General features: G+C 61.4%; 1 protein-coding gene across 1 annotated transcript; it reads right to left on the reverse strand.

Annotated features, from left to right (window-relative positions):
• Positions 1–389: 389 nt before the first annotated feature.
• PRR12 (proline rich 12) lies at positions 390–21046 on the reverse strand. The gene is made up of 14 exons (XM_019494961.2): positions 20756–21046; positions 16535–16647; positions 15933–16094; positions 11764–15302; positions 10895–11435; positions 8639–8952; positions 7854–7970; positions 7352–7485; positions 6365–6834; positions 4221–4346; positions 3976–4073; positions 3718–3846; positions 3408–3503; positions 390–3125 (listed from the first exon to the last, which is right to left on the reverse strand). Exons 1-14 carry the CDS (start codon positions 20839–20841, stop codon positions 2985–2987), a joined length of 6066 nt encoding a protein of 2021 aa, XP_019350506.2. The 5' UTR covers positions 20842–21046; the 3' UTR covers positions 390–2984.
• Positions 21047–22849: the final 1803 nt, after the last annotated feature.

The raw sequence follows: 22849 nt of genomic DNA on the forward strand, positions 1-22849 counted from the left end.
GTACAAATGCACTGTCTAACCTCTTAGCCAAGCTACCGCCACCCCCAGCACAACACGAGACAGACCCCTGGCAGGGCTCAGGCCACCCCCTCCCAAGAATGTGATGAGGAGCTGGAAAGAGGAAGCTTTAATAAAGACCATCTTAGATGGGTGTGGGGCACCCCCCATCCCAGATCATTACCCCCTACTCAGGCACGCAGGAGACTTTAGGGCACCCCCCCCAACACACTGTCTCACCAGCCCTACCCCCACCCCAAAAAGGCAGCATGGCAGCAGGGGGCACTTTTTGCAAAGAGAAGGTGTTGTTGAGCTGTGTACAGTATACAGTGTGTGAGTTGTACATATCTAAGGGTGGGGGGGACGGACAAAAAACAAGTCTCAGACACTAATAAACGATAAAAATATATCGTAACATCCATACAGATCACGAACCCGAGAGTCGGCTGCAAGTCACAGACACAGAATACACATTGTAAAAAAAGGGGCTGGGAGGGTTGGGGGGGGGGGAGGGGAGCTTCTGAGGAAGTTAGAACGAAGGGTTGAGGCCACTGGGGGGGTGCAAATTTTGTATTGGGAGGGGTGGAAGGAGGCAGTCTGGGTTCCCCTCCCACTTTAGGGTACCACGGTTGGGACGGTGGGGGAGGTCTTTCCCTTGCCCCCCACTCCACAAAAAAAAAATATAGTGCTTTTGTATGAGCTCAGGGTGGGAGCAGGGCAGCCCCGAGGCAGTGGATTTGGGGCTGGGGGGACCCCAGTGGGATAGGAAATCCTGACTGCCACCAGCAGGTGGCATGGGATTCCAGGATGTTGGGGGGGGAGGGGTTATGCCAGGCTAGCTCCCATCAGCTCCTGCGTCCTGCACACCCCACACACCACCAAGGTAGTCGGAGAGAGGGTGTGAGACCCCCCCCCCACCCACCCACCACAGTGATTTGGGGGCTCTGCTAGTTTGGCTGTATGGGGGAAGCCCTCAAAAGATGAAGTGACTGTGTGGCAAAGGCCCCCCTCCCCACCGCAACCCCTCCTCCAGGCTGCAGGGATCGAGGGGGGGCAATATTGGGGGTCTGTGGGGAGCAGAGACTCCCCCCCAGAAAATGAGGTCACAGGTTCTATTAGACAATAGGCAGTGAGCTCCAGGATTGGTCTGAGGGAGGAGGTGTGATATGGGGCACCCCAATGCACCTCCAAAGGAGACCCCAATGCAACCCTATTGGTAGCCCCCTCCAAAGTACCTTTGACTCTGCCCCCACCCTATGTGCAGGGAACAGGTCTGCAGGGTTAACCCTGTCTGCACCAGACCCCTCCCAACCAACCCTGCTCTGCTTCTCCACACAGAAGGCCTCCGAGCCAATCTTTTCCTTTAAATAGACTGGATTATGTCTCCATTTTGGGTTCAACTGGGGGGAGTGCATCTGGGGATGTTGGGAGAGGCAGTGACTGGGGCTCGAGGCCCTCCCCCCCCAATATATATAATAATAATAATTATTATAATTATAAAAAAACAAGAAAGGAAGGGGGATGAAAGGAGGGGGTGGGTGGGGCCACGGCCTCATTCAAAATTCGGTTCAACCCCAGGTACTGCACAGCTAAGGGTGGGGGCAGGGCCAAAAGGGTGGGGAGGGCTGGCAAGGGGCTGGGGGTGGGGGGAGGGCCGCCGCATTGGTTCAGTTAGTCAAATACAATATGATACATACACTTTGACCCTATACACTATGTACAACGAGATCCGCCGGTAAAAAAAACACACCAACAACAAAAAAATAAGCCCTCCCCACCCCCTCCCCTCGCGCGCCCCAAAATCCACGGCCAGAGAGAAAGGGAGGAGAGGGGTGAGGTGGGGGAGAATATTCGTGAGGGGGTGGGGCTGATGTGGATGGGGGCAGGGCATCAACCCCCACACCCTCTTTAAAGTTCGCGTGGGGGGGCGGGGGGGGGTCAGTAATCCCCTGGGGAAGCACAAGCAGTTCATGGGCTCCACCCCCCTGGCCCAGGGGGTGAGACCCTCCCTTGTCCCAGTCCCCCCCCCCCCCGCGCGCACACACACACAGATGGGGAGGCAGAGTGGGGCAAGACCAATTTTAAAGGTAGGGGACACCCTTGGCAATAAATAGCTTGGTAGGGGGCAAGTGGGGGGCATTGTCAGTCCTGGGAGGCACCCGCTGGGCCATGCAGGGGGTGACCTCCTGCCCCAACTGGCCTCTGCTCCCACTGCAGAGGCATTGTACCCCGAGTACTAATACTTTAGAGAGAGCCCCCCACCATGGGGAGCGGGGCTGGGACAGCCTGGCCATTGCAGGGACAAACCCAGAGTAGAACCCAGGAGTCCTGGGTCCCTGCTGCCCCCCTCGAACCCTCAAGACCCTGTTCCCCATTCAAAGCTGAGGAGGGAACCCAGGCGTCCTGGCTCCCAGGTCCCTGACACTTTAACCCGCTAGACCCCACTCCCCTCCCAGAGCTGGGGGTGGAACCCAGGAGTCCTGGCTCTGTGCCCTCCCGCCCCTCTTCTAACCCACCAGACCCCTCTTCTCTGACACATCCCCCCCCAGGCTGGGGAGGGCCCCCCTGCCCCATACAGAGAAAAGCTGCTGCTAAATAGACATTTATACATATATATATAAATAAGATTTCTCCGTATGGGAAGGGGAGTGGGGGGGGGGCATCTACTGACCCCAGAGCCCCCCTAGGCAGGAAGTCACCTCCCAGGCTAGGATGGGGGGGTTGATCCTGGAGGGGATCCCCCCAAAATTATCTACCCTCCCATAAGGGCTCCATCAGAGTTGGGGGGTGCAGGGGGAACTCAGGGGCAGGGTTCCCAACTTACACCAAGGCCCAGAAACATGGGCTTCCCTCCACCTCTCAGTCCGGAGCCCCTCTCCCAACTCAGCCCAGTGCCAGGGGGTCTGGGGGTGGGTGGGGGGGTGCCTGTGTGGATGGGGGCACCCTTGCTCCCCCTCCCTCCCCCCCGCAGGGAGCCATGGTCGGGGTCACGCACACTTGGTTTGAGCCTGCGTGAGGAGGTCGCTAAAGGAGTCGAAGAGTTTCTCCAGCCAGGGCTGGTTCCGCATGCACTGCTGAACCACCTCCTCCTGGCCCAGGTCCTCATCCTGCCCCTCGATGGCTGTCGTCTGCAGGAGACACAGACATGCACTGTCAGGGGCACTGCAGGGTTGGGGGGGAGGGAGTAGGGAGTTGTGGGATGGGCATGAGGGGCACTGGCAGGATGGGGGACCTCAAGGATGGGCTGGCAGGAGGCTGTGAGGGGCCCCAAAATGGGGAGGCAGTGGCTGGTGGGCACTGGCAGAACTGGGGTGCCCTGGGAGGGCTGAGTCAGGAATGAGGGGTAGAGGCTGAGTGCTGGAAATCAGGGGCACTGGCAGGGCTGGGGGCAGCAATGGTTGAGGTCTCACCTCGTCTTTGCAGCGCAGGAAGGTGTGGTACTTGTAGTGATGGAGGGAATGGTACAGTGTATAGAAGAACGACTTCTCCACATCCACCTTGAACTCCTGCAAGGGGAGGGGGACTGGGCTCATATCAGTGTTCCAGACTCCTCCCCCAACAACCCTAGACACCCCAAACCCAACCTGGGGGAGGGGCTTCCCCAGCCCACCCCAGCCCCTTTGCTTCTTCTGTAAAGTCTATGCTGTGTTGTTCTCTTCTTCCAACACCAGCGTTATACCCTCACCCATGCCCCAGCATCCTCCTAGGCCCCCCACCTACCTGCGGCTTGGACACATTCTTCTTCAGCTTGTTGAGGGTCTTGCGGTTGTAGGGCTCCCCGGCTGGGCGTAACTTCACTAGAGATTCACCCGGTTCTGCGTGCAACTGGGGGAAGGTGTGTAGCGCCTCCTAGGGGGGGAGAAAGGAGGTAGCATCAGCAGGGCACTGGGTACTACATGGTACCCAGTGTGGGAGGAGTATGGGCTCCCCCTCTCCCACCCAGCCCCATCTCCCTCAGCTTTACCCACCCCCCAGTACCTGCAGCATGGGGCTCAGCGTCACCCGCTTCAGGACCTTCTTCTTGTGGTCATTCAAGATCCCATCAATCTTCCTCATGGGAGGTAGGTAGAGCTCATCTAGAGGAAGAGAAGGAGGTAAAGAGCAAAGGTCACAGCATCACCCCCAGCTGGCCTGGGCATGAGGACTTGCTTGGGCTGTTTCCCCCCAGGCTGCCCCCTTTCCTACAGTGTTGGAGAGATGGTGGGGAGGGGGTTGGTACCCACCATTGGTGTCCTCCAGGGCCTGGATCATGTCTGGGTCGAGGGCAGTGCTGACCAACATCTCCACATAGCTGCGGTACATCTCCTTCATGGCCCGTGTGTTCAGGACCCGGCCCGTCGGTACCCGCTCTGGTGGGGGGGCAGAAGGGGGAGACATGCAGGGGAGGGTGTGAAGGTATGTGTGAAGTAGGTCCCAGCCCCACTCAGCCCAGCAGCTGAGGCACCCCTCAATCCCCACAGTTCTTCTCCCACTCAAGACTCAGCCCATCTCAAAGACAGCCCCTTCCAGAACACAGCCCCTCCCCCAACCAAAGCCCCCCCAAAGTAAATCCCCCCAAAAGACACCCCCTCTAACCTTTGACTCCCAGTATAGAGTGAATTCCCCCTCCTCCATCCACATAGCCCACCCCTGGGGCTAAGCCCCTCCCCTCCATGAAGCCACACCCATATCCAACCATAGCTCATTTGCATTCACTCTTATACTCTCTATTAGCTAGGACCATGGGTGTGGGGTGGAGGCTCCATTCCCAGGGCACAACATGGAAACACCCCACAGTGCATAGTTGTGAGGCTCTCCAAGTGCTGGGGCATGCAGGTGCGCGCACACATACGGGTGTGTAGAAACCAAGTACACAATCAAGTGTGGGTTGACCTCAGCCTCTAGGCAGCCACACCCAGAACTCCGTATCTTTTGTGGTGCCTCACATAGGATGCGAGGGACAGGCAGCTGCCCAGACTCCATGGTGCCCAGTGGGACCACAGAATTGTGCACCTGTAGCAGGCCTGAGGCAAGGGGACTGGTTACAGGTGAGGGGAAAGGAGTACAGTTGGTCCTGTCTGGGTGTAGTCCCCACTGTTTTCAAGGCTGTGAACAGGCACCTTTCAAAGATCTGGGGGCTGGGAAAGCACCACTAAAGCAAGACAGTGAGCAGGGAGATTGTGAGGTAAAGGGGAAAGGCTGTGGCCAGGTTCCCAGGCTGTAGGTGGGATGGGGTAGGGATTAGGGCACCTGGGTTGCCCTGATTCCCCGTGCAGTGTTAATGGCTTTTGGGGGGTGGAGAGGAATTAGTTCAGTGGGGGTTTACCCTCTCACCCGTGATGCTTTGGGGCAGCTGGGTCCCTGCACCCACAGGGGGATCCAAAGAGAATTGGGGTAGGGGCTCTTCTAGGGGCAACTTTGGTGCCCCCGGCTCCTAGAGGGGCAGGAGGCGTGGGGGCAAGAGAGCCCCTGGGGCACGAAGATGAGCTGTACCCCAAGAGTCGGGTGTAAGGTAGCTCCAAGGTGTCAGGGCAGGAGCACAGAAGGGGAATGGAGGGCCTGTTGTGAAAGAAGATGGGTGCTGTGTAAGGAGGTGGCAGTGGAATACAGATAGGAGCTGCAGAGATGGGGCTGGGGTAGATAGGGTAGGTAGGAAAGTGCATGTGTGTGTGGGCGTGTGTGTAAGTATGTGCGAGTGTGTGTCTGGGTGCTGGGGAACAGAATGATTCAGGCCACAGGGGTGTAGACCAGTGAATGAAATGGGCTGCCTTTGGGGCACTGGCCATGTGTGCATGCATGTGTGTGTGGCTGTGGGGGGTAGGGACCACAGCATTTCATGTCACAGGGTGTGAACAACAGTGAATAAGATGGGGCTGCTACTGAGGCATGGGCTGTGTTGAAGATGTGTGTGCACGTTCGCACATACGTGCGTGTATATGTGTATGTGTGGGTGGGGATCAGAGTATTTTATGCCATGGGGTGTCAGCAGCAGTGAAAGAGACAGGGCTGCCTTTGAGGCACTAGCAGTGTGTGCATGTACGTGTGCGCGTGTGTTTGCATGTGCCTCTTGGCTGGGAGAGGAGGAAGGGGGCAGGACTTGGGCGTTTCATGGCACAGGGTGTAGTCCACAGCCAATGAGATGGGGTGGGTGTGGAGGCACTGGGGGGGGGGGGGGGGATGTCGCTTAAGGCACGAGCTACTGGGTGGAGGTAGAGGGGGGAGGTTCTGTACCCAGAACTCAGGCAAGAACAGGGGGCTCAGAGCTGCCCTGGGGCAGTGAAAGGCTGGAACTGGGCCCCCCAGGGGCATTTGGGTGCAGGCACCATCCACCAGCATGGGGTGGGGGGCTGGGTGCCTGGGGGAAGGTGTCCCCCCAGTCCGGGCTCACCCTCCTCGCTCTGCTGGTCAGGACTGGAGTCTGAGTCCGAGGAGGACGCCGCCTCCTTGAGCCATTTTTTCCTCTTCTTGGGGGGTGGCTCAGCCTTCACCTTGGCGGGTTTGGGTTTGGGTTTGGTGGTGCCACCCGGGGCAGCCTTGGGAGGGGTGGGGGCTGGTGCTTCCAGCTTCTCTGCCTTGGGAGCCTTCTCCGCCTTGGCTGGCTTGTCTGGCCGAGGCGGCTTCTCAGCCCGCTCCGCCTTAGGGGGTTTCTCCGGCTTGGGCACCCGCTCTGGCTTCTCCACCTTTGGGGCCTTCTCCAGCTTTTCGGGCTTGGGTGCCCGCTCCAGCTTCTCAGCTTTTGGGGTCTTCTCAGGCTTGGGCGGCTTCTCCAGCTTCTCTGCGTGCTCTGGAGCCTCTGGTTTCTCAGACTTGGGCGGTGCCGGGGCCTTGGGACCTGAGGCCTTGGGCTGACTCTGCCTCCTGTGCCAGGAAGGGGGTGGGGGGAAGAAAACAGGGCTATTAGGGAGCCCAGCATAGCTGTGGGGGATGCTGGGGGGCTGGACCCAGACTAGGGAGATGTGCTAAGATTGAGGGGGCCAGGGATCCATGGGTCTGACAGCCTGGGATTCGCTCTAGTTCCTGATGGGGTGGGGGGAGGGAGAGGAGCAGGACTTTAGGTCAGCTCCAGGGTAGGAGGCTGACTGGAAGATGAGGGACCCCAGAGCCCCCACTCCCCATGGAGCAGGGCACGGATGATCCGTAAGGGTCACCCCTAGCCCAGCCACCCCTCATAAGACCACCCTTTGCTCCCAGCCCAAGCCCCACACCTCCAAAGACAGCCCCCCTGCTCCCAGCTCAGCCCCTAAGAAACCCCCTCTCTGCCCTCAGCTCAGCCCCTGCCCCCAAAAGACCCCCTCTCCGCCTCAGACCAGCCACCCTGCCCAAGAAGCCCACTCTCTACCTCAGCCCAGCTCCCCACGCCTGGGAGCCCCCTCACCTTACAGCCTGCAGCGGCCGATGCCAGGGCTTCTTGGAACAGACACGAACATAATCCTTCTTGTTGATGTTTTCCAGGAACTTGACATAGAGGCGCTGGTACCGGTTTTTGGCATCACCGAAGTAGCCCAGGTACTGAGGGGTGGGGCAGGGAGCGGAGATCAGGGAGGAAGCTGTCAGCCCCTTCAGGGGCACCCCAACACACCTAGGGAATGGAGTAACGGGGACCCATCGCCAGCCCTTCACTCTCCACCCTCTCTCAGCATCACTCTTTTCACACCCATGGAGTGCACTGCCCATGCCCATGCTCCCCCCCCGTGCCCACCTTTACCCTTTGGGGGCATCTTCATTCCACAAGTGAGGTAAAGGGGGGTGGATTTACTGGGGGTAGGGGGGATACTTGCACCAAGGCTAAGGCATGTGCATACTTTGGTGGGGGGGGGGGGGGGGGGGAGGAAGGAAAGCAGGGCAGGGCAGGGCAGATGGGTGGAGAGGGCACTCACATTGCTGGTGGCACAGAACTGCCGCTGCCCATCCTTGATCTCGGGAGTGAACTTCTGTAGTAGTGCTTTCTGCACCCGCCAGATGGGGGGTGGCTCCCGGCCTGTCTGCAGTGCCAGCTAGGGGTATGAAAGGGGGGGCATCACTCCCTTCCTGCTAGCCCCCAAATCTTCCTCCAGCTAAGCCAATGCCCCTCACTCTTGCCCTCAAGCCCCCTGCTAGCCCAGGCTCTTGGCCCCCCACCCCAGCCCTGCTGGTGCCCCTCACTCCTAACTCTCAGACCCCTGCCCTCCCAGCCCTGACACCCTGCCCCACCCAGCCCTACCAATGTCCTTCAGTCCTGCCCCACAGCCCCTAGCCCTAATCACAACTCCTAACCTGAGCTCACGTAGCCCTGATACTACCCCTCACTCCCAACCTCCAGCTCTCTGCTCCCAGCCCAGCCCAGCCCAGCCCAGCCCTGACCTCTGCCAGCCCTGCTGTCGTCTCTCACATCCAATCTACAACCCCCTGCCCACCCCCAGCCCTGCCAGTGCCCCTCACTTCTGCCTCCCAGCCCCACCCCTGGACTCCTCTAGACCCTGCTGATGGCTTCTCATTCCCCTGGTCCTCAGCCCTGCCTAGCACCTCCTCAGACCTGTCCCCCAGCTTGGCCAGTGCCACTCATTCCCCAGCTTCTTCACTACTGGTAGCCCAGCCCTTCCAGTGCCCCTCACTCCTGACCTGCAGCCCCCTGCCCCCCAAGCCTTGCCAGTGCCCCTCACTCCTGACCCGCAGCCCTCTGCACCTTGAGGGCCTGGATGTCCTCAACCCGGATGACGAACTCGTCCCGCTCACGGAAGATGCCCTCGCCCCCACTCTCAGCCTCATCCTCATCCGTCTCCCCGCAGATGGCTGCTGTCTCCTGCTTTTTGGCCAGGTGCAGCGGCCGCGAGTCCTCAGGCTCCTCTTGCTCAGGGGAGGCTTGGGCTGGGGGCTCCTCAGGGGGTGGCAGCGGGGGAGGCTCCTTTGGGGACACAGGGGAGGGAGCTGGAGGGAGCTCTTGCTGGGAGGTCTCCGAGGGGGCGGGGCTGGGCAGCTTTTCCTCCACTGGGGGGGCATCTGTGGAGGGAAGGGGGAGTTAGCATGACAGGGGGTGGGGTGACCCCCCCTACCCACAATCCTCTGGGGCAGCTGAGCCCTTCACCCACAGGGGACCCAAGGGAATTGGATGGGACAGTTCTGGCACCCCTGACTCTTATGGGGGCAGAGATCCCCCCATATAGGGTGGGCTGGAGAGAACCCCTGGGGCACTGGAATGAGGCACAGCTCAGGTGCTGGTGGGGGGCAGCCCCAGGGGTCAGGGCAGTACTACAAGGGGCCGGGGGGGGGGGGGTAGGTTTGAGACTATAGGGAAGTCAGGCTGGCAGGGCTCTTGGGGTCAGATTGAGGCCAACTCCCATGCACATTGAGCCCTATCTGATCCACCCCAGAAAACTGCCTGTTTAACTTGTTCTTAAAAACACACAGATGCACACACAGACCCAGAAAGACACTGATACACACATGCAGACACACACAGACACAGGCATACAGACACAAATGCTGACATACTCAGAGGCATGGACACACACACGGGCATACATACACAGACACACACACGGGCACACAGACAAAACACAGGAACTGCCACACATGCACAGGCACTGACATGCATGCAGAGGCACTGAAACACACATGCATGCAGACATTATCATAGACACAGGCACAGAAAGACACACACTCATACACACATGCATACAGAGATACATCTCTGCCAGGCCCCAATACCAAAACACACCCTTTAACCTGCCCCAGCTAAAGCAAGGGGATGAGAGCCACTGCAAGGGCAGGGAGTGGTTGTAAAAGAATCTTAAGAGACCCAAGGCAGAAGACCGTGTCTCTGCTACAAAGGAAGGCAAAACCCCCACAGACTGCACTAGTGGTTCTCAACCTTTTTTAGATTTAAGGCACCCTTGGAAAACTCGAGCTTCTAGGCTTTCCCGCATGTTTGGAGCACAGAGAAATAACAGCAATTTTGTTGCAGAGAACCAGAGATCTCACAGCAGGGCAGAATATTTGGGACTCTCAGGACACCTGTTTGAAATCTCAGGGTTGACCTGGTGAATCACGTGCAGGTGTTGGTACCCCAACAGTCTTCATATTGCATAGCATGCCCATGGCACCCTAAAAAGGATCTCATGGCACTGTAGTTGAGAACCACTGGTCCATGTTGAATTGACTAGGGGTTTGTTAAATTCCTCCCTGACCTCAACTACGGGGATTGGTCTGACCCCAAGTAGATGGGCAAGACCCTGTAGCACGGGTGTCTGGTGCCTTGAGTCGGCGGGGGGGGGGCACATGGCCCCCCCCCCAGGGTTAGGGAGTTCCCCAGTGGCCAATTCCACTGACTGCAGGAGCGCCAGTCTCACTCACAGTAAAAGTGGCCGTACCGCTCCCAGAGCTCTGCGGCTGCTTCCAGAAGTGGCATGGCCACTTTTGCTGGTGGCTCCACTCCCTGGCCGGCGCTCACTGGGGGGACACTGGTGCTCCTGCTTGCCCCCCTGCCTGCCGGCTACACAGGGAACGCAGCCTGACAGGGGGTGTGCCAGTGTTCTTAGGGGCTGCATGTGCACCCCCACGTGTCGCCCCTGCTCTCTAGCCAGGAACCTCTGGGTTTTAGTCCCAGCAGGAGCATTGGCACAGCCCAGTCCCAATCCCCAACCTTGGCTGAAGCCAACACCCAATGCCTCTGAGAAAGGAGGAAACCCCCCTGACACCTGTAGCAACAGGAAGGGGAATAATTTCTTTCCAGCCCCATGTTGCCACCAGAAAAGCCTGGAGAAAAATCAAGTGCCCTCCACTCTGCTCTGCACCCTGGAGACAGCCAGGCGGACTCCCATGCACCGTGGGATAGGGACAGCCCCTGCATGGCACTGGAGTCTCCAAGTTGGGGGCACCATGCATGCCATCATGCAGGCCCAAGGTGGGGGAAGGCATCCTTTGGAGGGAGTGGGGTACCTACCGGCCCCGTCAGTGTCCTTGCGGTCAGTGGGGTCGTAGAGGGCAGAGATGGCTGAGGAGATGCTCTTCTGCAGGTCTTGGTTCTTGCTGACCGAGTCCTCCTCATCAGAGGAGAAGGATGGCAGGGTCTCCAGATTGCGCTTGAGCTCTTCATCTAGGCGCTTGCAGGGACTGGTGCAGCTCATGACCAGCCCCTCGCTCTCGGATCCGTCCAGCCCACCAGGCAGCATGGGGGGCTGGGCCACGCCAAAGGGGGGCTGGGCGGCTGCAGAGGATGAGGCAGAGGGGGGACGCGGTGTCTTGGAGGGGCTGGTGGCTGCTGTGGGCAGCTGCTGCCGCTTGCCAGACTTGAGGAAGTCCAGGAAAGAGGCCATGAAGCCTGACTTCATCTCCGGCTGCTTCTCCTCCACCTCCTTGATCTTCTGCTTGATCTTCTCCCGTGTCTGGCTGCTGTCCAGCCCGCTCTCGGCTGGCGCCAGGGTGGGGGGCGCCGCCGCCTCCACCGGGGCCCCCTCCCCACTCTTGGGCACTGCCAGCTTGATCTGAGAGGGTGGAGGGGGGTACAGGTGGTGATAGGGCCTGCACCCCCGCCCCGGCTCTCGATGCCTCCCCCCACACATGGCCCTGTTACCAAGGCTCCCAGCCCCCAAAGACCCACCCCTTTCCTGGCCCTCCCAGCACCTGGCATGTGTGTCTGTGCCCAGTAGGGCCCCCAACTCAAAGCCCTACCCACACAAGCTACTTCCTATAGTCCCCCCACCCACCCCGCCCCATAGGCCTCTCCCTCCCCAAGACCCTCCCTCACCAGTCTTGCCCACCCTGCGGCCCTGCCCCCAGGCCGTCGCCCTGCCCCCAGCCCCACCCCGTTACCTTGAGTGGCTTGAGGGGCTCCATGCCCATCCCTTCGCCCCCCTCCTCGCCTCCCTTCTTGCCCCGGCCCCGGCCCCTCCCCCGGGGCTTTTTGGCCCCATCGGGGGGCAGGACGCCGTGGGGCTCGGCCAGGGGGCGGATGCGGGGGCGGCCGCGGGGGCGGGGCGGCCCCTCCCGCTTGGGCTTGGTGGGTTTGCGCCCCCGTTTCTTGGGGCCCTCGGCAGCGCTGTTGTGGGGGCAGAAGTCGATGTCGCCCATGGGGCTGAGGCTGGGCCGAGCCCGGCAGCTGGAGATGAGGTCAGGCAGGAGGTCGGGGAGGCGGCGGTTGTTGAGGCGGATGTCGGCAGGCACGTCCTCCTTGTCCTCATCATCCTCAAACTCATACTCCTGGGCATAGGTCTTCTTGGGTGGCTGGAAGGGCGGCTCCCGCTTCTTCAGTAGGTGGAAAGATGAGGTCTTGAGCAGCTTCTTAGGCTTGGAGGAACAGAAGATGGGCGAGGTAAGGCCTGGCTGCTTGGTGCCACCGTCAGGGGCACCCCCGTGCCCACCCTGGATGAGCCCCAGCTGCTCCGTGTTCACGGTGGATGGCAGCTCATGTTTCACTGCCACTGACTCCAGCCCCAAGTGCTGGCTGTCTCCCCCCTCCGGTGGGCAGTAGCTCTGGTAGCCCTGCCCGGCTGGCATCATGTCGTAGCTGGGGGCTTTCAAGCCTTCAGGCCGCTCCATATTGGGGGGCTCTTCCTCGGGGCAGCCAGACTTGGGGAACTCATCAGGGCCGCAGGCTGTGGGGCCAAACATGTCCTCCATGCCAGGGAAGAAGCTGCGGTCTTCGTCTTGCAGCAAGGAATCAGGGAAGCAGATGGACGTGAGAGGCACGAAGCGCTGCTTGGAGCCCTGGGGGCTGCCACTCTCAAACTGGTCCTTGCCCTCCATTTGGGGTTGTGGCACCTGTTGGGAGGTGTCGGGGTCCAGGCCGGCATCGGGGAGCAGGTGCGACTGGGGTTGGACCCCAGCCCCTTGGCCCAGATGGGACTCCAAGCTCAGCTCGGGTTCCAAAAAGTCTTGGATCTCCTGGGGCTGGGAGAGGCCCCTCATGGCATCGCCCTGAGGCATCACCTCCATGCCTTCCGGTGGCAGCTGGGCCTGGAGCTGGGGTGACTGCTGGGGCTCCAGGCCTTGCGACCGGACGTGGGCCTGGTGGAGGTGGGCCTCCAGTGCCTGGAGCTGCAGTTGGGGTGAGGGGGCCTCAGGTGGGTGCATGCGCTGTGACTCCAGCAGGTGGACATCCAGTGGTGTCCGCACCTTGCTGCGGGGGTGCAGCTGGCTCTGGGTGTGTGTCAGCACTGACTGCAACAGCTGGGTTTGCTGCGGCTGCTGTGGTGCCTGCTGGGGGGGCGGTGGATGGGGCAGGGACAGCTGGGGCAGGTCTGGTGGCGAGTCCATCATCAGCGGTGCCCCCTGCTGCCCAGGCAGCAGCCCATGGGGCTCCATGGGTGGGGGCTCGGCCACCATGCGGTGGGACTGGGGGGCATGCTCAGGGGTCTTCTGCATATAGGAATGGGCCTGAGCCATGTCTTTACCCCCCGTGTCCAGGTGGCCACCTTGGAGGTGCTCCACTGACTTCTTGATGTCCTGGGCATAGGAGTCTATGGAGCCAGCCTGGTGGCTGTAGTGAACTACCGAGGTAGCCAGGGACTCCGGGGTGGAGCGGGCATGAGGATACTCCTTGGCCCGCTCCCCTTTCTTCTTGTCCTTCAGGCCCTGCAGAGACAGCTCCAGGCCCTGGTTGTCTAGGTTGGAGTTGGTGCGGATGACACTCTGGAGGTGATACCGCTCCTCTGACTTGCTCAGCCCCCCATAGCCCAAGCCCTTGGCACCCCTCTCCTCACACTGCACCAGACCCTCAGCTGGCACCCGGGGCGGGCTCTGGCTCTGCAGCAGGTGCTGGATGAGGAAGTCCTCATCCTCTGTGCGCTCGGTAGACAGCAGGTCTGAATCCGCCTTGGCCTTGCTGTAGGAGGGTGCTCGCTCTAGGGTGGCCTGGGAACTGCCATAGCTCTGCCCATGACCTGGCTGCATGAAGGAAGGTGACAGCACTGAGCTCAAGTACTTCTGGGACTGTCCGGGTGAGGCCACACTCTGGGGCCGATTGGCCGTGGGTGACTGGAGTGGGCGGATGATCTGGGATGGGCTGGACTCAGGCAGGGTCTGCCCATGGCTGTAGCCAATGGGCTGGGCATGGCCTGGCATTGCTGGGGAGTGCCCGGTGCTGTAGCTGAGTGAGGGACTGGCGGTGGGTATGCCCTGCGAGTGGGCTGGCACGTAGCTGGGTGTCTGGCTGACCGAGACATGGGGCTCTGTCTGCACGCTGTAGCCCACTGAGGACAGCCCCTGCAGCTGCTCAGGGGAGTACGTCTGGCTCTGGCTCCCACATGTCTGCAGCCCCTGCCCACCTTGCCCGCCCTGCCCGCCAGGCTGCGCCTGTCCTGTGGGGTAGCTCTGTGCCTTGCTGACACTCGTCAGGTCTTGTGCTTGGCTGGTGCTGAAGCCCTGGGAGGCCTGCGAAGCCGAGGAGAGATTCTGGGGCTGGCTGACTGAGTAGCTTTGGGGCTGGGTCATGGACAGCAGGCTTTGGGGTTGACCTGGGGAATAAGCCTGGGACTGGCTGGCGATGACGGAGCTGGGCTTGGGGGTGGATGAGGTGTAGCTGCTTTGGCACTTGGGCGTGGCGGTGGAACGCGGGGTCTGGCGAGAGGCTGAGTAGCTCTTGGACTTGGAGGAGGAGCCACCAGCTGCACTCGAGTACCCAGGCGACTGGATGATGGGCCGATAGGTCTGTGAAGGCTCCTGGCGCTGGGCCTGAGGGGTCTTCTGCTGCTGTTGCTGCTGCTGCTGGGAGCTCTCGGAGCTGGCAGGCGACTGGTCACCCAAGGGGCTGCAGGAGAGGCTGGAGCGATGGGGCATCTGCTGGTAGCTGCCCCCACAGCTCAGGTAGTGCTGGAGGGAGTGGGCAGCTGGCAGCTGGGGCTGGGCGCTGGAGGGGCGCTGGTAGTGCTTGATGACGCTGTCCTGGCGGGGGATGGCACGGTCCATGGAGGAGGCAGGCGAGCTGGAGAAGACTGAGGCATTGTAGAGCTGTGAGGTCTGGTCTGAGGGGGGCCCCAGGGAGGAGGAGAGCAGGTTGAATTGAGATGGGAGATGCCGGGAAGCTGACTCTTGGGCACTGCGGTAGGCTGAGCTCTGGGAGGGCAGGCCAGTGCCAAGGACAGCGCTGCCCAGGCGGTCGAAGCTGAGGGATGAGGGCACGCTGGACTGTGAGGACTTGATGTGCAGCAGTGGGTCATGAGGGGACAGGAGCCCATTGGAGCTGGGGCTGAAGGCCGCGTCCTGCAGGGTGAGGGAGGAGCTGACCGGGAAGCTGCGCCCGCTGAAGGAGGCTGGATGCTGGTAGGCCGAGAGCGCCGATGATGAGGGGAAGGTGCCGGACCCAGGGATGGCGCCCGAGATGAACAGCTCAGCGGGTGCCGGAGTGTGCATGGCTGGGGAAGGGGGGCAGGAAAGTGGGTTAGAGATAAGGGCAGCTCCCCACCATCCCACACACACACACCTGGGCACCGCCTTCCCGCCCAGCCCCAGGGTAGTTGTGGGTCCCCCTAGCAGGGCTGTGGATGGGCTACCCAGGGCCTGGCTGGAGGGATGGGGGGAGCGCCCTTCTAATGGGGGGGGGCGGGAGGGGGAGCGGGAGAAGAGCTCTGGGGACAGTGAGGGTATGGCTAAGGGGATCTGTGGAAGGAGAGGGTGGAGGTGGGAGGAGCCATGGAAAGTAGGTGGGGCCAAGGGCCCAGCTGTGGAGCAGTGGGGCTAAAGAGTTCAGCTGGAGAAGGGTGGGGCTTGACTAGGCAGCCTAGACCAAGGGGCAGGGCAGGAGGGGGCAGGGCTGGGTGTCCAGGTGGGGCCAGGGCTTGAGTAGTTAGCCAGGGCAGGAGGGGGTGAGGTTGGATGTTCAGCTGGGGGCAGGGCTTGAGTAGGCAGCATATGTGGGGGGAGCAGGGCAGGAGGGGGTGGAATTTGAGTAGGTCTCTTGTCTCCATGGGTCTGACCTCCCGCCACACATACCCCTCACCCCAAAGGTAACCACCCCCCAGCCACTGCCCCCTGCCATCAGGTACCTGTTTGCCAGGAGGGGGTGCGGAACTGGGATAGCAGCGAGGAGGCTGAGGGGCCAGGCTGAGGTGCCCGTGACTCCAGGGCCGAGATGAGGTTCATGACAGAGGCATCTGGGGTGGCGCTGCTGGCGTGATGGAGCCCTGTCTCGAAGAGCCCGGACAGGCCTGGCATGGGGGATAGGTAGGAGGAAGTAAACAGAATGAAGATGGACGGATGGATGGACAGGGGGCACAGTAGGGCGAGAAGATGGACAGACAGAAGGCAAGAGGCCTGAGGGATGGACAGACAGACTAGCCAGGGAGACTGACGCAAAGACAGGGCAGGGAGCTGCACCTCACAGGAGGCAGGGAGGAACAGGGAAGTGGGACAGACGGACAGTTAAGCCCAAATGTGCAATGCCATGATGGGAGGAGGACCAAAGAGCTGGGGGAGGGGAGACAGACACATGGACAGCAGGGGGAGAAGCAGACAGGCAAAGGGGTTGCCAAGAAAGGCAGGGGGAAAAGGGGGCCTGGACAGACAGAGGGATAGCTAAGGGCAATAGGGAAAGGCATAGAGGAGGTAAAGGGACAGCCAGATGCAGGGGAGCAGGGCGGGGGCATACCTGCGGGGTGGTGGTTGGTGGCATAGCCCTGCAGGGGGTGGGGGGCAGCGTACGCCTGCCGGTGCAGGATGTCTGTGTCAGGGTGCGACGTCCGGGACCCACCATACACCAGGCTGGGGTGGGACAACAAGTGAGGGAGACTGTAAGCGACACACATGGCCCCCAAACACCCCCCAGCCCAGGCCTCCCCTGCTACCAGCTCTCTCCCTGCTGCTGGGGTGTAACGACTTGAGCAGGTCTCAGCCCAGGTGCCCTTTGTCCCCAGGAAAGACCCACAGGCTGCTAGGCCAGGCCAGGCAGACAGCCCCCACCCCTGGGGTTAAGGTCACAGGAGAGGAGAGTGAGCGGTTCCAGCTGTCCTTCCCCAACAATCCAGGAAGGTAGGAAACAAGGTGTTCGATACAGTGAGAGGGGGGAGTTCACAACCCTTAGCCCCACCCCTGTGACCATGGGGCTCCGCCCCCAGCATCACACACAGCAGCATCCTGGGTGTTGGGGACACCAGTGGGGCATTCTGGGAAACACAGTTTGCAGCTTCAGCCCCTCCTTTTCTCCCCCCACACCTCTTCCAGCCCTAGTCTGGTGCCCCTCACTGCTGGCCTCCAGCCCCCTGCCCACCCCGGGCTCTTTCCCTCCCTAGAACAGGCTGGATTTCAATTTCTCCAGACATCCATTCCCTAGAGGCAGCTGCCGGGCAACAGAGCTGGGAGAGAACCCAGGCATCCTACTACCAGCCCCCACTCTCAGCTCTGCTCTTCATCCCTACAGCCACGCAGATGCGCCCCCCCCCCCCCATACACCCTAGACTGGGTGAGGGAGTGGGAGCACAGGGGCTGGACCACCAGAGATCACATCTACCCCCTTTGGTGACCACAGCAAAGTGGCCTGCTCTGGGCTGGAGCAGGGGCCTGGGCACCAGGGGATGGGTATGCACTCTGTGCCAGACAGCCCTACTTGGGTTTTGCAGAGTGCCTCCCCAGCCTACACCCACTAGTGTCCTACTACCCAGAAGATAGGACAGCCTGTACAGCAATGTCCAGCCATCCTCTGGATTATACCTGAACCCCCCACCACAGGTAAGTGCCACCCCCCAGTACACCTGGGGTTGCCCTACAGAATGGGGCACAGGGGTATGGGGAGATCCTACCAGCAGAGACCACAGGGGCATTGCCATCTGCATCAGGCAGACGTGAGGCCTGTGGAAGACCAGGGCCAAGGCTGGGAGGTGGAAGAGGATGGTGCCCCACATGGTGGGCACAACCCTCTAGCCTGCTAGTGGGGCTGCTGGGCACCCTCTCTGGGAAGGCCATGGTGCTTGCAAAGCCAAACATTAGACACTGCATAGTCAAAATGCCAGGGGGACATTGCCCAGCTGGCACAGCAAGACACATGGCCACAGGTTGGGCTGCAAAGGCAGCAAGCACTTGACACCCCAGAGCTGCCTCCTGAGCATGGGGGACCCAGCAGGCACCCTGGTCTGTGTGCGTTGGGGAGTGGGAAAGGAGCATGGAGCCAATGCAGGGGCAAACCCAGGTGATGCCCACTGCAAACTCTTGCCCCTGGGGACAAAGAATGCAGGTCCCAGGCAGGGGTCTGCCAGAGGGCACAAGAGGCAGGGGGTGGGGGAAGCAGAGCAAGGGGGAGTCACAGCCCCAGGCTGGGAACTGCACCCAGGATCAGGGGGTGGAAGTGGCTCTGTTCCCCACCCCCACCCAACACACCCCTGAGAAGACAGCATGGATGGAGAAAGCTCACACAGGTATAGGTAGGCCCCAGTTGTCCCTGGCTGATCTGAGGTCCAGACTGCACAGCCCCGCTCCTCCCAGGCTGGTAGCGGGAACACAGGCAACCTGGCTCCCAGCTCTGACCTGCTAGACCCCTCTCCCGCTCCCAGAACGGGAGAGAAACCAGGCATCCTAGTTCCCAACCCTGACTCTGTTCTGAGCCAACATTCCCTCAGAGCTGGGACAGAACCCTGGCTCCCAGCCTTCTAGCTCTAACCCAGTAGACCTCACTCACACCCCTCCTAGAACAGGGAAAGAACCCCGGCATCCAGGCTCCCAGCCCTTCTCTGCTCTGACCTTGTGGACCATGCAACAGCGCCACAATATAGCAGCCTCAGTGACCCCTGCCTGCCCTACCAGTCAGTGTCTGGAAACCACTGATGCCCAGACTAGAGCGTGTCCAGGCTGCTAGGAGATACTGAGGCACTCAGCAGAAGGCCACATCAAAGCTGGGATGGAACCTAGGTGTCCTCATTCCCAGCACCCCCTCGTCATAACCTACCAGTTGCCACTTCCCTCCTACAGCTGAGGTAGAACCCAGGCATCCGGGCTCACAGCAATCCCTGTTCAAACCTACTACACCCCACCTCCCTCTCAGAGCTGGGATACAACCCAGGTGTCCAGGAATCAGAGAAGTCTGGAGGCTGCCTTCATTGGTCCTACAGGGACCCCCACCCCGCACTGAGATGCGGCCACCTTTGGGGTGCAGCACAGCAGAGGGGGTGCTCTCACTTCCCTGTCTACAGCCTCCATTCCAGCTGGTTAATGGACTGTCCAACAAGGCACTGGGGTCAGGACACCTGGATTCTACATCCAGCCTGGTGTGGAAAGTGGGGTTTGGCAGGTCGCACCTGGCACAGCTGGGAGCCAGGACTCCTAGGTCCTATCCCAGTTCCTGGAGGAGTGAGGTCTGGTGGGTCAGAGCTGGAGTTGGGGATCTCAAAGCCAGGAATCCTGAATTGCATGCTTGATGGGCTGCCCTACATAGAAACCAGCATCTGCTCCCTGAGAGCTGATCAGTCTCCACAGAGCCTCCCAGGCTGTACCTCAAAGCCACTGAGACCAACATCAGCCTCTGCTGCCAGCCCCTGCCTGCCCCCCCCCCGAGCTCTGCCCTCCGAGGGGCCTGTCCTCCAGCCCCATATCACAGGTTCTGCAACCTGGCCACTCAGCCAGAAGGGGCCCCTGCCCCAATACAGCCACCAGGAGTGGCCAACACCACCCCTTACCCATGCACAAAGTGGGGCCCCCCAATGTCCCCCCATCTCTCATGCCCATAGCAAGGAGGGGGGGGGGGACCTGATACATCCTCTTCTGTGGTGCTCTGGGGGCTGAAACCCCATGTGCATAGAAGTGGGGGGCAGCCATGCACCCCAACTCTGTGCATCTACTTGGAGGGGACGGGGCTCACAACCCTCCCAGCTCCCCAAGGCCCCCCCTCCCTTCTCCAGTCCAGAACAAGGCAGCAGCCTTCTTCTTGCAGCCCCACTCCCTATGCAGCCTGCAAGGAAGCCCCTTCCTGCACCTCCTTCCACATGCAGGGGTGCTACAGGAGGAAGGGTGCATGCAGTGCTGTCAAGGCAGGGGTTTCAAGGCCCCCCCCTAATGCAGAGTGTGTGTGTGTGTGGGTGTGGGTGGGTGGAAGGGAAGGGGGGCGTCTCTCTCCATGGAGAGACCACAAGTGAACCTGATCCCCAAGCCACCCTCCCTGGGGGGATGGGGGTGCACTGGAGGGAGGAAAGGGAAGGGGATCTTCCTTCCCCATGCACAAAGCAGGGCTGCAAGGAGCCCCCTTTCTTCCCATGCATAAGACAGGAGCTGCAAAGGGGGGACTTGGACCCCAGACACCCCCATGCATGCAGTATGTATGTATGTGTGTCTGTTTAGGGGGGATATGTCTCCACGGAGAGGCCCCATGTGGGCCTGGACCCCATGTACAAGGCAGAGGATACAAGGAGCCCCCTCTTTCCCCATGCCTGGAGAGAGAGAGTGTGTGTGCGTGCACACACTCCGGGGGGATCTCTCTGTATGCAAAGGCCCCAAGTGAGTGCATAGGGGGACTGCACAAGGCAAGGGCTGCAAAGAACCCCCCCTTCCCCCCATGCAGAGTGTGTGTGGGTGTACGTGTGACCGGGGGGATGTCTCTCCACGGAGGCCGCAAGTGGGCCTGACCCCCCATGCACAAGGCAGTGGCTGCAAGGAGCCCCCTTCCCCCATGCCTGGAGTGTGTGCGCGCAGCTGTGTGTGTGTGTGTGTCTGTGTGCAGGGGGGAATCTCTGTAGGCAGAGGGCCCAGGCGGGTGCAGGGGGGTTGCACAGGGCAGGGGTTGCCAGGAGCCCCATAACCCCATGCATGGGCTGTGTGTGCCTGTGCGCGCAGGGGCCCCGACCCCAGGCAGCCCCCCCGTCCCCGGTGGGGGCAGCCCCGGCCTGCTCACCTGGCTTTGGCCGAGCGCTCGTAGCTCCATCCCGGGCCGGCGCCCAGAGGGTCCCCGAAGCCGGCGCTGGGGTAGTTCCTATCCATGGGGCCCGGCGGGGGGGGGGGGGGGGGCCCTCGGCCTGCGGGCGGGGCGGGGGCCGCGCCGGGCCGGGCCGGGCCGGGCCGAGCGCGGACGGGGGCCGGGGCGGGGGCCGGGCGGGCCGGGCTAGGGCCCGGCGGGCGGGCGGGCGGGCGGGCGCGGGGGGCTGCGGGAGGCGGCGGAGCGCGGGGAGGCGGATCACAGCGCAGCCATGTTCGCTGGAGCCTGTGTCCGCCCCGCTTCCTCCCACAATCCCGTGCTAACGGGGGGGCGGCGCTGCGGGCACGGGGGCGCCGCCGGCCTGGGGGGACCCCCGCCTCTGCCCGCCGCGGCGCGGGGGCGCACGGACGGGCTCCCTGCTCCCCGGGAGGTGCCCGGCCGCCCCCTGCCCCGCCAGGGGAGAGGGGGAAGCAGGAGGGGACTCAAGGAGAGACCCCCAGGTGCCAGGGCTTCCCGCGGCCGGAGCCTGGGGCAAGGGAGAGGCGGGTAGTAGCGGGCTGTGGGGCAGGAGGGGGAACAAACATGCCCTGGCAGGGGCGGAGCGGGGCACGGAGAGATCTGGGATGCCCGCGCCCGCCTCCGCTAGGATATTAGGGCCCGGGTAGGAAGGAGGGGTAAAAGAGGAGGGAAGTAGAGGCAGAAGGGGACACGCACAGACTTCCCCCGCCCTGCGATGCATGGGGTCTTAGGCTTCCCCCCTTGCCAGGGTATTGAGGTTGGGGTAGGAGGGGGTGTAGGGGACACGGGGAGAGATTCCCCTACTTCCTGGGAGGCATGTGTTCCCGGGGCCTTCTCCCCTGCCAGGAGAGCAGGGCAGGGCTCAGGGGAACTATGGAGATGCCCCATCTATGTGCCCCTCCCAGTGCTCCCACACACCCGTGCCCCCTCACCAGCCTTCCCACTTGTGTGCCACACACAATGCCCCCCACATTCATATGTGTATAACACATTATAGCCCCCTGACTCATGCACACCCCAGTCCTGCCCTGCATGCCCACATGGACCAAGAGCAGCCTGAAAGCAGGGCATGTGTGTGCAAGGATGCACATGCATGTGATGAGTTGGTGGGCCAGGGAGTGTCTGCTGATGGGTCCCCCACTTACTCTCGGGCTGACTGCTACCAGATGGGCTGGGGGTGCGCTGGATGCTGCCTTAAGACCTATGATTAGAGCCTGGGGAATGAACCCTGGTGTGTTCAAGCTTGGGGTGGGGTTTGTGCCAGGCAGGGTCTGTCTGTGGCAGTGGGACTGCTTACCTGGGGCAGGAGGAAGAGCACAACAGGGAAAGGGGATGCTACAAATGAGGTGCGGGCGGCAGGGGGGAACCCACCCTTTGCTGGGGCACCAGGCCTTCCCCTCCTGGGAGAGAGCCCTCTCTGCCCTTCCCCCCCCTTCTCCATGCAGTGGGGTGAAGCTCAGGGGGCCCCCACCTGGCCCCATGACTTCCGTTCAGCCCTACAACGAACAGGGTTTGCCCAGCCGCCAGGGGAAACTACAATCCCCATGATGCACTGGGAGCTGGGGGACAGGCTGCTGAATGGAGGTGGGTGCACTGCATGCTGGGACATGTAGTCCCCCAGGGGTTGGGTTAAACAGGCTCCTGCCATGTTCCCCTCAACAGCTCTACTCGAGGCCTCATTGGCTGGGAGAACCTGCCAGTCACTCTTCCCCACCCAATTATTTCAAATGAGGGGGCAGGTATTCCTGCTGCACTCCCCCATCCCTTCCCCCCTTTGAGGTTCCCCCACAGCCCAACACACTGGGATTCATGAGCCCTCTAGCAGTACTCACCACTACCTGTTCATTCGTGTGTTGCACCAGAGGACCCATGCTGTACGACTCCATGGAATAGCCATGCAAAGTAGGCCTGTGTCCCAGGTGGAAGCCCCAGAGGCGAGGCATTAGCATCCACGCATTCTTTTCAGCACGTGACAGCATCTTGCACAGATGAAAGCTCCTGGTAATCCCATTGCAAGGATGGGGTGCGGAGGTGTAGTAATGTGACACAGGACAG

Source organism: Alligator mississippiensis, chromosome 5 (assembly GCF_030867095.1).
Source record: "Alligator mississippiensis isolate rAllMis1 chromosome 5, rAllMis1, whole genome shotgun sequence".
NCBI lineage: Eukaryota > Metazoa > Chordata > Crocodylia > Alligatoridae > Alligator > Alligator mississippiensis.

Coding starts and splice junctions, on each gene's coding strand:
- PRR12 (XM_019494961.2), bottom strand. CDS start 20,841: ATGGATAGGAACTACCCCAGCGCCGGCTTCGGGGACCCTCTGGGCGCC. Junction 6,835..7,351: donor CGGCCGCTGCAGGCTGTAAG/GTGAGGGGGCTC, acceptor TTCCTGGCACAG/GAGGCAGAGTCAGCCCAAGG. Junction 3,504..3,717: donor AGAATGTGTCCAAGCCGCAG/GTAGGTGGGGGG, acceptor CTCCCCTTGCAG/GAGTTCAAGGTGGATGTGGA.